The following is an 11,759-nucleotide window of genomic DNA, read 5'->3' on the forward strand; positions in this document are numbered from 1 at the left end:
TTTCTAATAATCTCATGAAATGCCAGAACAATTTTTGGACCAGCTTTACTTTTGCCATCCTGTAACAGTGAAATAAAATGAAGACAGACACAGCATACTCACATAATCTTGAAAGTGAACTCTGGCTCCTTTCTGCAATGCAAAAATGCCCAGTATACCATGTCCACATCCGAGATCCAGAACATCTTTCCCATCAAAATCAATTTTTGCATCTTTTATTTCATTCTCAAGGTATCTGACTAAATCAAATGTACATTCCCATACCTTCAGCCCACCTAAAACACAAATAACAAAGCAAGCAATATAGACATTGTAAAATTTAGCATTTGCAGCTGGAGATAAGATATATACTTTCTCACTGGCTTCCTACCATCAAGTTTCAAATCTGAGCACTCTCCACTGCAGAGTGAAAATTCATTTGGAAACAATGCCCCAGGCTGTGGCTAAGTCACTTATATACAGTATCCTTTTATCCAGGAGTGCTTGACTCACAAGGTATGGGGATAAAACCATTAAGTTTAGAAGGTAGAAGAAGAGGTACTGAGGGAGTTAAACTGTGGGAACAGGTCATAAGTTGTGTTTGGATATGTTAGTTGCTACAGCATTTGCCCACAAAAGGCAAAGGTCCCAGGTTCTAGCCCATGACTGACACAACTAGGAAGTTTCAACTCAGTGCACACTGCAGAGTGAAAATTATACTTCAAATTTCCTTTATTTGATGTTGTCTTTAGTACTAAGAAGAAAACCCATTCAACATTCATACTAACATGCGGTCGCACATCCACACTATTTTGTCAGTATTGGTGATGTATTTTTCTCAAAAGAAATTGAAAAGCATCAAGTATATATTCACCTGTAATTCTGTGGCTGCTAACTAGAAAGTGTGAATCTTCTGTCAGTTACTATACCAGATGACAAACTGGTGACTGCCTCTTCATTACAGAAAATCAAATGAAATGAAATATCCATGAAAGATCACAACTCATACTAAAACTGGTCAAAAGTACACTTTCTTTTTCAAATACAGATGTGACAAAAGTGCACAACATATAAAACAGAATCAAGTTGACAGAGGAATTCTTCGAAGTAAAAAATTAATGATATGTAGTATGACCAAGTCATTACTGATGAATTAGACCAGGACAGAGTAACATTCGCTGTCTATCCACGTCAATACTAAAAGGAAAAATAGGTGAGATACATATTTCGCATCATAAGTTAAGCAGTAACCAAATTAAGGGTACAGTTATACACCATACTGGTGAAAACAACAAAACCAAACAATGTATTGCACACAAAGCAAAAACTAAAAATGTCTGTACAAGAAGCCAAGCTAAAAATAATTGCAATAATCTTTAGAAGTAACACAAGTCTCATAACAGTGATACATGCAATTAGTACAGATGTGAGCCAGTTTTACTTACAGTCATGTTCTTTCTGCTTAGCAGAGTAAAATGTTATCCAAAAACAATTATCTTACTCTCCTAACACAATTTTAGGAATTTTTATTATGGTCAAAATTTAGAGCAAGGTATGTAGTTGTAGGAGATTTTTTACTGTTCCTGCTTATTCAGTTGTTGCGGAAATCTTTGTTTCTTGCAAAAATATTCTGTGTCTGTGATTATGATGTATTTGTAATAGCTGAACTAGTGAAATGACACCATATGTTTTACCAAGATGTTGAGATACAGTTGGCTTGAAGTTCAAGTCCATGCCACTGTTCTGCCAAGCTGACAATACTACTGACATGATGTACGATAAATTGATAGAATTCGTGAACACTGACGCTGACTATAGCTATGATCAAACACACGCGGAAGAATAAATCTCTGGAACCACATAGTAAAATTTTATTGCACAATGATTTGCATTTTTCGTTGATGATTATCTTCCTGATGAATAAACATTCTCATTAGTAACAACCCTACCATGAAGAATGGAGAACTGCACCTGCTCTTTTTCTTCATTATGCAGATTACATGTATTTTATTTGTCCTCATGACTTGGAGGCAATGCAGTAGTTCACAAATCATGGGAATTATATACATCCCAACATAGAGATTACACTGAAGATTCAGAAGTGAGGAAACCTGACTTCCTTAGACATTATAGTATAAACTGTATGGACACTTGTAAAAGATATAGTTTGGGAGGGGTAGTGGTGTGAGAACCTGGGTATGGAGGGGGAGGGGATGTTATTTCATAGGCTGCAGTGAGCATATGGAGAAAAGTGGTATTGGTTGCATCAATTGATGAATATATTGAAGAGGGGTCCACAATTGTTTCATTTATTGTCATATTAGAGGGATTTAAGGACTAGCAGTTTCAGTGTCAAAGACTTTTAATGTTGCGTGCCCCATACTGCCATTGACTTCAGCATATAATTGTAAATCATTGGTCTGAGTTTAAAAATTTACTGATGGAGGCTAGCAGAAGTAAAATAAAAGAGTATTGGAGAGGGGGGAGGGTGGGACAGTTAAATCAATGATAGTGAGGGAGATAATTCACTCTTCTACACTGTAGTCACATTTACATGAATACATTTGGGTAAGTACTGCTGGAGGAAGAGTTTGCCAGATACTTTTTGCGTTAGAGAGTTTGTTAAAGGTTATTGGCAGATGTATAAGCCGAAGGTTGTAAGTGGAATTATTTATGGGGGTGGGGAGTTTAATTTGGTTCATGTAATTTGGTTAGGGTTAATTCTGGGTTTCGGTATTGGGGACATTATGTAGGTGTTGTTTCTGTGGGGCGTTGCGAAAATTTTGTTTGGATTGTGATTTCCTTTTGTTTGAAAGGTATAAATGATTTAATTATTCTTAATTATATTTCTGTTTGGGTATCATGTTGAAAACAGGTTAGTTGGTGAGTGGGTGGTGGTTTAGGGAGAATAGGGTTTGGGATAAATGCGTGACATTAACGGCTTTCATTTTGTTTTACGTGTATGTGTGTGTGGGATGTGGCAGATAACTTCGGTTGGTAAGTATGTTTTCATGTTTTTACTGCAATTTGTATGGTGTGTGTATTTAGGTGCATAATTATGTTTTGATTGTATATTAAAATTGATGTTAACATTTTAATGACTTTTTGGATTGTGTCACTAGTTGACAGTAATAATGAATGACTGTGATTGGTGGATATTGTGAACTTTGTTTTAACAATTTCAGCCAGGTTAAGATTTCAGTAATACATGGATGAGGAAATTTTGGTTTCTTGCTATCACAGAATTTATTTAAGCTATATACGACAAGCAAATTTCTGAACCCAGCTTTTGGGGCTATCAGCAGTTTCATGGATTTCGTCTGAGTTATATACATAAAGCAAAATCCTGATATAAGCTTTTGGAGCAACGTGTGGTTTTATGGAGTTCATTTGAGCCATATGCGTCCACTGAAATTTTCAATACCAGTTTTTTTGCAGATTTATTTATGCATTGGAATTATAGAGTTCACTTTTTCTATTTGCATTTATTCGTATATTGCTGCTTTGTGGACTTCGCTTGCTGGATTTTTGCAAAAGTTTTTGTTTTGATATGCCTTCAGTAATAGCAGTCTTATGTGTTTTGTTTGTCTGAGCCCAAAACCCCTTAATTCCTACGGTCATCCTAGTTTCAAGTTCTTTTTCAAATGAAATATATTGTGTGCAACTTTGGCTGTTAATGTCTTTGATGTTTGATGTGGTCACCATAAGAACACCATCTTGATGATGTGATGGTCAAAACTAACAGCCAGTATTGGATGTTCCGATATTTCTGATGATCCAGGAGAGGGAACAACCATAGGAGTTGTCAGACACTGGAATAAAGAACACAAATTATAGTGTATTTTGGTCATAGTGGGTATACAGATTGAAACAATCAGCATAAAACAGGAAATGATGAAGGATGGCATCACACCACTCAAATGACAAATAACTGAAAACCAAGGGTGAAAAGTAAAAATGATGGCCTGGACTCCACATATCAAAGAAAAACTGGTGTGCATACATGCATGTAATAAATGTTCACTATCTCAGCAAATTATATACCAAGGCTCAAATACAGCCTAGTAACTTAATATTTCTCAAAATATAAAAAATAACTGCTGGCACAAAAATGGAAGTCTGGTCTCTTCCATATCAGCACCATTTAAAGACACATCTTAACCATTAGCAGATTAGCAATTTTCCACATTGGACAGACACTATAAACACAGCATCATCACTTGGACACACCTGGCTTTTACTACAGAAAAAGTAAATGAAACAGAAGATGAAGAAAGGCTAATTGTACCTGTTCTGGCAATAACTCTCATCATTGACTTTGACAGACCAATAACGCAGCTGGGATGTGTATTGAAGAAATACCAAGGGCTCAATTCTTTACCTGTTCTTTAACTCCCAACCACCTCCTTACATAGAAGCAGAACGTCTACCACTGAAATAGCTGCTTCTGTGGTAATAGAGAGTCAACATTCATTAATGCCATATATGACATGTTATTTGCAGTGTCTCAGTTTTATTAGCGAAGGTGATGAAAAATTAATTTGCTGGACCTCAGTAGTATCCAATGACCACAAAATTTTGGCAGTCTGAGTGGGGATACTTCCAGCTATTTCTTTCCCTTACCCACAGTTCCCTCACTGACCGGTATGCTACCACTCAGAAGGGATGGTTCCAGGGCGAAGGGTCTTGTGGCCTAACCTCACTAAAAAGATTATGTGCAAGTCGAATACATCCTGCAGCCTCTATGCAGTGCTACACTTGCAAGTTTCTCAAACCAGTGCTACACTTGCAAGTTTCTCAAACCTCACATCAGATATTACATCAACACTCTAATCCTGTGGTCTATAGGTGGGAATAAAGTCAGCATTCAATAACCTTGTGTGGACTGACATTCAAGTGTCTGTGTATGTCTCACTACATTTGACACTTCTATTGTGGTCATTCAATGAATGTCTGGTCCAATATCACAAGTTTCACACAAAATGAAGCAGTCTGTATCCTAAACACTGAGCACCTAAAAAGTATCTTCCCAATTTCATCATCTGCTCTCAATCTATCCTTCCAAGTGCATGCTCAGTAGCCAATTGCTAAAATTTTCAATCATTATTTGCAAAGCAGATATTGCAAATAGTGTTCATAATGAGAAATGGTAAAGACAAGTGACTGTGCCTGAGTTTCAAAATAATGTTACTGATTGAGAATTATTCCATGAATAAATATAAATCCCCTCTGTTGTGGCCACATAGTACTCAAGACAGCAGAACACAAATTTCCAGTTTGTATTCATAGAACGGGTGTTAACACTATAATGGTTCAAATGTTTGATAGTTGCAAAGAAGATTTCTGCTAGCACTACTGCTTATGCCACCAATAATCAGCATCCTGTTGTCACCAAGCATTCACATAAAATACTGGAAATTTGTTTAAAGTTGTTCCACCATGAGAAAGACTGGATCTGCATCACCATGAAACTCTAATTGGTCTGAACCAAATTCAGCACAACATGCTGCAGAACTGTAAAATATCATAAGAACACTATGCGATCAAAAGTATCCGGACACTTGGCTGACACTTACAAGTTCATGGCGCCCTCGATCGGTAATGCAAGAACTCAGTATTGTGTTGGCCACCCTTAGCCTTGATGACAGCTTTCACTCTCACAGGCATACATTCAATCAGGTGCTGGAAGGTTTCTTGGGGAATGGCAGCCTATTCTTCATGGAGTACTGCACTGAGGAGAGCTATTGATGTCAGTCAGTGAGGCCTGGCACGAAGTCGGCGTTACAAAACATTCCAAAAGTGTTCTATAGGATTCAGGCCAGAACTCTGTAGAGGCCACTCCATTACAGGGATGTTATTGTCGTGTAACCACTCCACCACAGGCCGTGCATTATGAACATCGTGTTGAAAGATGCAATCACCATCCCCGAATCGCTCTTCAACAGTGGGAAGAAAGAAGGCGCTTAAAACATCAACGTGGGCCTGTGCTGTGATAGTGACACACAAAAAAACAAGTGGTGCAAGCTGCCTCCACGAAAAACATGACCACACCATAACACCACCGCCTCCGAATTTTACTGGTGGCAGTAGATGCGCTGGTAGATGATGTTCATTGGGCATTTACCATACCCATACCCTGCCGTCTCATCAACACATTGTCTACCATGATTCATCATTCCATACAACATTTTTTGACTGCTCAATCATCCAATGTGTACACTTCTTACTCGAAGCGAGGCATCATTTGGCATTTACCAATTGACCATGAAATCCAAATTTTGTCAGCTCACGCCTAACTGTCACAGTACTTGCAGTTGATCCAGATGAAGTTTGGAATTCCTGTGTGATGGTCTGGATAGATGTCTGCCTATTACACATTACAACCCTCTTCAACTGTTGGCGGTCCTGTCAGTCAACAGACATGGTTGGCCTGTATGCTTTTGTGCTGCACATGTCCCTTCATGTTTCCACTTCACTATCGCATCAGAAACAGTGGACCTAGGGATGTTCAGGAGTGTGGAAATCTTGCATACAGACGTATGACACAAGTGACACCCTATAACCCAACCATGTTCGTAGTTCGTGAGTTCCGCAGAGTGCCCCATTCTGCTATCTCATGATGTCTAATGACTACTGAGGTCGCTTATATGGAGTACCTGGCAGTAGGTGGCAGCACAATGCACCTAATACGAAAAACGTATGTTTCTGGGGGTGTCTCGACACTTTTGATCACATAGTGTATCTTGCAAGCCATGGAAAGAGTGAATCCTATTGTCGAGTTGGCGTAAGATGATTGCTGACTGATGGCAGCATTGTTACCAGCTTTAAACTGCAGAGGAAAAATGGCTGAAAGCAAAACAATAATATTCTATAAAGCTGTGCCAACACTAACGCATTGACCTAGAGATATTTACAAAATCTTGTTGGGTGACTGGTTGGGGAAGGCACGTGAAGCCTTATCCAGCCCCCCTGCAACTCTCAGAGATACTCTTACATCACCTTGACTATAGTCCACTTTCTTAATACTTTTGACGAGTCATATACTGCATAACAATACCTCTCCACAAATATGGCTGAGTGTGGAGAGGATAGAAAATGCTTGCACAAGCTACAGCAAGATGTAATTAGAAAAAACTTCCAAATACTGTCTGATGTGTTCCAAATGGGAAACAGACGGCTCATTTCCACTGACATGAAATAGTCAAAAGAACATGCAATAAATATGAGCACTGCAATCTGTGGGATTGGGTGCATCATTGTTTCCTATTGCAAACCTTAGGCCCGTCAGAGATCTGGGCAAACAAGTAGAATGAATAGCAGTACACTCAGGAGCCAAATGATCGATTTTGGCTCCACAAGTTCTAAGAAGCATCTTACTAGACTTGATTGAGAGAAATACTATTTCAACTAATTTCAAATATCACACTGTGCGCTGTGACATATGATAGGAACTTGCGTAAGGTCTCCATATGAGAGGTGTAACCTCTAAGGAAACCAAGTCCTATTCCATGTAATGAGGCTTTTGAAGGGGAGCGGTCAGCGTGATGGACTGCCGTCCTAAGGCGCCCGGGTTTGATTCCTGGCTGGTCGGGGATTTTCTCTGCTCAGGGACTTGGTGTTGTGTTGTCTTCATCATCATTTCATCCCGATCCGAGCGCAGGTTGCCCAATGTTGCGTCGAATGTAGTAAGACCTGCACCAAGGCGGCTGGACCTGCCTCGTAAGGGGTCCCTCGGCCAATGATGGCAAATGCTCATTTCCATTTCCATTGATAAGTTATCTGGTGGAAATTGTTTAAATATTATCAAAAGGGCATTGGGCAATAGGCACTGATCAAATGAGACAGCATAGCTGTCAAGGCACTGATAGCATATTCAAAATGATGAAGTTTGCCCTATTCTCATAAAACATGGGGTCTACTTATATATTTCGTCTGTAAATGTATAAGACCTATTTCGTTTCATTGCATTATGATGACAAATTCTACATCACTGTGAGGTGATCGCTGGATAAATAAATAAATAAGTGCAGCTCACAGAAAGCAATGTAAGAGGCTTACTGATTCTTGATTAGGCCTCATCTGTACTCTTCTGTTTCTGTGTGGTTCACATCTGATTTCAGGCATTAAGTGTGTAACACAGATACAATAAGATTAATCCAGAAAAATAAAGCAGCTGTAAAATGAATAGGTAAAAAAAAGGCTGTCACTCATAATGAATAGTATTAGACCAAGAAACATTTAATTTGATTTAACAACATGCATTTATTTTTTAGAAAATACAATTAGGTTAAATGAAAACGGTGCAAAGTGAAGATTCAAAGAATGTAACTACAGATAAGGTTAAATAAAGCTGAAAATTTCTCACGCACCTTCATACTTGGATGGTACTAAGTCCGTATGTTGTTCTTCTGCATTCAAAACATCAGAGTCTAATGTTAATTCTTGGAGGGCAGAAGAGGGGTTTATATAACATATATTGGCATCTGTTATGGATGAAACTGATGAACTTTTGATGCTGACATCTAGAACATCTGCTTCGAATTTCAGTTCCTCTGCTGGCGCCCAACTTAGCACATTGGCGACTACATCACGCGGTGATCTGTCAGGGCCCCCATCGTCTGTTTTTGAAAACCCAAATGCAAACATCGTATCTCACAAATATGCTGGATAAATTTTCTTGCATATAATATACGTATGATCTTCGTAAACACTTCACTAACCCACAGAAAATGCTTTTACTGTAAATGAATTCTACGGAATCACATAGCCCAGAACATTCGTAAACAATAAAAGTTCTATTTGCAAACACACTTAAAATCAAAATAAGCGCTCTTCTCACCAAAGACATCTACATGGCAAAGTTGAAACTCCCAAGCCCCACGTCCTTCCCCAGCCACAGAGAGCTCAAATTTCGCTAGCGTTCGCTCCCATGTTCATCATCTTTAACTGTGATATCTGCATCACATATGAACTTTGAGCTACACGCTTGGTAATTTTAACATCTCTGAAAGCAAATAATTTGATGTTGTTTAATGTTTATGTATTGCTGTAGTCCGAAGTCTGTCGTGTGTGTGTGTGTGTTGATTGGCAGTACAATTCGTTAACGATGCAAAGAGAAGAAAAACAGTTGGACGCGGCTTTAGAAGCCTTGATATTACGTGTGAATGATTTGAAAACATCCATCGGTTCAATGCTTTTCAAATTAGAACATGAATACGAAACCATTAACTGGCCAACTTTCTTGGATAACTTTGCTCTGATGTCAGGTCATCTGACATCAATATCCAAAATGCTCAGTCATGACAAATCACCTGCGCTGCGTAGCCTGACAGTTCTTCCTTTGCTTTTGAGCCCTGAAAGAGATGAAGAGCTTGTTCGTCTTACCGAAAATCGTATTAACACTTTTTCCTATGATGTTGTGCCAGATTATTTGCGAACGAAACCAGAACCCGAAGTTGAACATAAAATGATGCAGATGGAGCACAAAGCAGCAAACTTAAGTTTCGAAACAGCACAGAAACAAGTTAGTCAATACACAAAAGTAGTGACACAAGTTTGGGAACTTGTTAGTAAGGCACGAGAGGAATGGGAAAGTGAATCAGGATCGCGATCTGGTGCAAACCAGACGTCATCTATGGCAGATACACACACTCTTGTTGCAGCAGTTGGTATGGGAAAAGGTCTAGTCCCAATGGTTCAACAACAAGTAGCTGCGGGACCTCCAGGAATGATGGTAGCACCAGTGGGTCGACCAGGTGCAGGAGCACAGCAGCCAGGAGGGCCTCTGAATCCCAACCAGCCAGTACCTATGGGACCAATGGGCAAGGCACCTTCATCAATCAAAACGAACATTAAAGCAGCAACTCAAATTCATCCATATGGACGATAAAGTGCCGTTACATAAAGGCCTACCAATAATGATAGAATGGTCCACACACATATATTTGAAGTAAAAGACTGATTGTTGTGTTATTTATTGAAACTGCTTTATATCATTGCTTTGAAGTTCAAAACATCATAAAAGTGTTTTAAGTTATAAATGTGGTTGAAATGAATGTGTAAAAGGTTGGTTTGCAAGAAAATCTGTACTGTATACTGAATATGGCTTGCCACCTAGTTATTCTGTTTTAATAATAACCATGCGTGAACTTTTTTTTTGTGTTTTGCATATTATGATGATGATGATAGTACAGCATTTCAGCAGCACATTGTAATGACTCAGGTACATCATAGAAATCCAATCTCTCTCTTAAAAAAGAGAAGCCATGTGACTGTTGTAGTGTCAGTCGAGTTCAGTGCCTTTTAGACCTTTCTATAATCCATTCTTAGATTTCTTGAGTGTTCTACTTCTCCATCTCCACCCCACCCCCACCATCTCTTAATGAAATTTGTTTTTAACCCCATGCTAAAGCTGATATGCAAGTGTATTCATATTTAAAATGAAATGGCAGCTTAAAATTATTGAGAATGTAAAATTGTTTACTGGATCAGGTGTGGGACATGTATACCTGCCTTTCCAGGGTATGCATATACTTACTCCCAACGAGCCTTGGAGACATGTGTGATGAACTAACTTAGATTCCAGCTGAAGTCTGCCTGTTAACCAATCCATGTCAGCTACTCAGTGGAAGAGCATTACTTGCAGATGGTTGCCTAGCTGTTAGTCATAGACCAGTGTGTAGTTTTAATTCTTATAAGTTCAAATTAAAGCATATTCTGCTTAATAGTAAGAAATTTATCTTTGTGATATGACATTGAATTGGTATATGGAGTTTAGTGAGCTCTTATGAATAAAAAAATGAATTGTATACAAAAAAATCTTGTAAACAAGACTATTTGTAGGTGTACAATATTGATGAGCAGAACTGATCATTAAACAACTATTTTAAACTGCTGTTATGGAGTATACTTTAAAGCATGGCTTTTGGTGATAAAACATTTGTTCATCCTTGTATTAATGTTGGGTAGTGGAGTAGAGCAAACTCTTTTACCCTGGGATTCCTGATGATAGTTGTACATGCACACTGTGATATTCTGTGCTTCCTGTTTACAACATTCAGTTGTTCTTGTTGAACTGGGACTGAGCGTAAGAATGGCAGTTACCACTATTCCTCGTCCTCCTCCTCCACCTCCTCCCCCTCCCCTTCTCCCCTAATGTTGATTCAGGGGACAAGTGATTGTTATGAGGTGGCTGACTTGTAGCAAAAGCAAAAGTATAGAATCATTGTTGACAATATTCACTCTATATTTGACACACATCATTTTGAAGTGTGAAAACCTTACTTTTCAATTCGCACAGATAGAGTCCATTGTTACCAACTTTTGGTATAGGTGTGTATTTAATACAGTATTTTCTATAAATAACTAAAAGTCAAGTTAAGGTCAAACATCATAAGAGAGATTTTAAAGGAATATTTGGATGCACTTATGTACAAAGACAGTACATCACCTATGAATGAGACCCGAGAGTTACGGGAGGAAGAGGGAAAGAAGGGGGGGGGGGGGGGGGGTGACAAATCACTCTTACCCGTCAGTATGCAAAATAAGATTGCTGCTGTAACTTGGATGTTGATTGAAGAGATATGATGTTCTTTGTTTTAAATTATATGTATTTGCTTTAAGATGATTGTTGTATTTTAGGACTGAGTTTTCTTAATGTTGAACAAGGTAAAATAATTGAATCTGTGGTTCATTCTCCCAGTCACCACACTGAAGAGGCATGTACAAAATCATGATGTAGGCACACGAAGCAACTGTACTGCCTATAGAAACTGTCCAGG

General features: G+C 38.6%; 2 protein-coding genes across 2 annotated transcripts in view; one reads left to right on the forward strand and one right to left on the reverse strand.

Annotated features, from left to right (window-relative positions):
* Positions 1-8,909, reverse strand: part of LOC126285107 (histidine protein methyltransferase 1 homolog) — a gene marked incomplete at its 5' end in the record, with an annotated part of 54,430 nt that extends 45,521 nt beyond the window's left edge. The window contains 3 exons of the mRNA XM_049984431.1: positions 103-275; positions 8,349-8,597; positions 8,819-8,909. Coding sequence (XP_049840388.1) covers positions 103-275; positions 8,349-8,597; positions 8,819-8,909 — 513 coding nt within the window. The remainder of the gene's footprint in view (positions 1-102; positions 276-8,348; positions 8,598-8,818) is intronic.
* A 30-nt stretch (positions 8,910-8,939) lies between these two features.
* LOC126284154 (mediator of RNA polymerase II transcription subunit 8) lies at positions 8,940-10,874 on the forward strand. Its single transcript, XM_049982877.1, has one exon. The coding sequence runs from the start codon at positions 9,086-9,088 to the stop codon at positions 9,866-9,868; it is 783 nt and encodes a 260-aa protein (XP_049838834.1). The 5' UTR covers positions 8,940-9,085; the 3' UTR covers positions 9,869-10,874.
* Positions 10,875-11,759: the final 885 nt, after the last annotated feature.

This window comes from Schistocerca gregaria, chromosome 8, assembly GCF_023897955.1.
Source record: "Schistocerca gregaria isolate iqSchGreg1 chromosome 8, iqSchGreg1.2, whole genome shotgun sequence".
In the NCBI taxonomy this organism is placed as follows: Eukaryota; Metazoa; Arthropoda; class Insecta; order Orthoptera; family Acrididae; genus Schistocerca; species Schistocerca gregaria.

Bases quoted from the DNA above. Each gene is read 5' to 3' on its own strand.
- LOC126284154 (XM_049982877.1), top strand. From the start codon at position 9,086: ATGCAAAGAGAAGAAAAACAGTTGGACGCGGCTTTAGAAGCCTTGATA.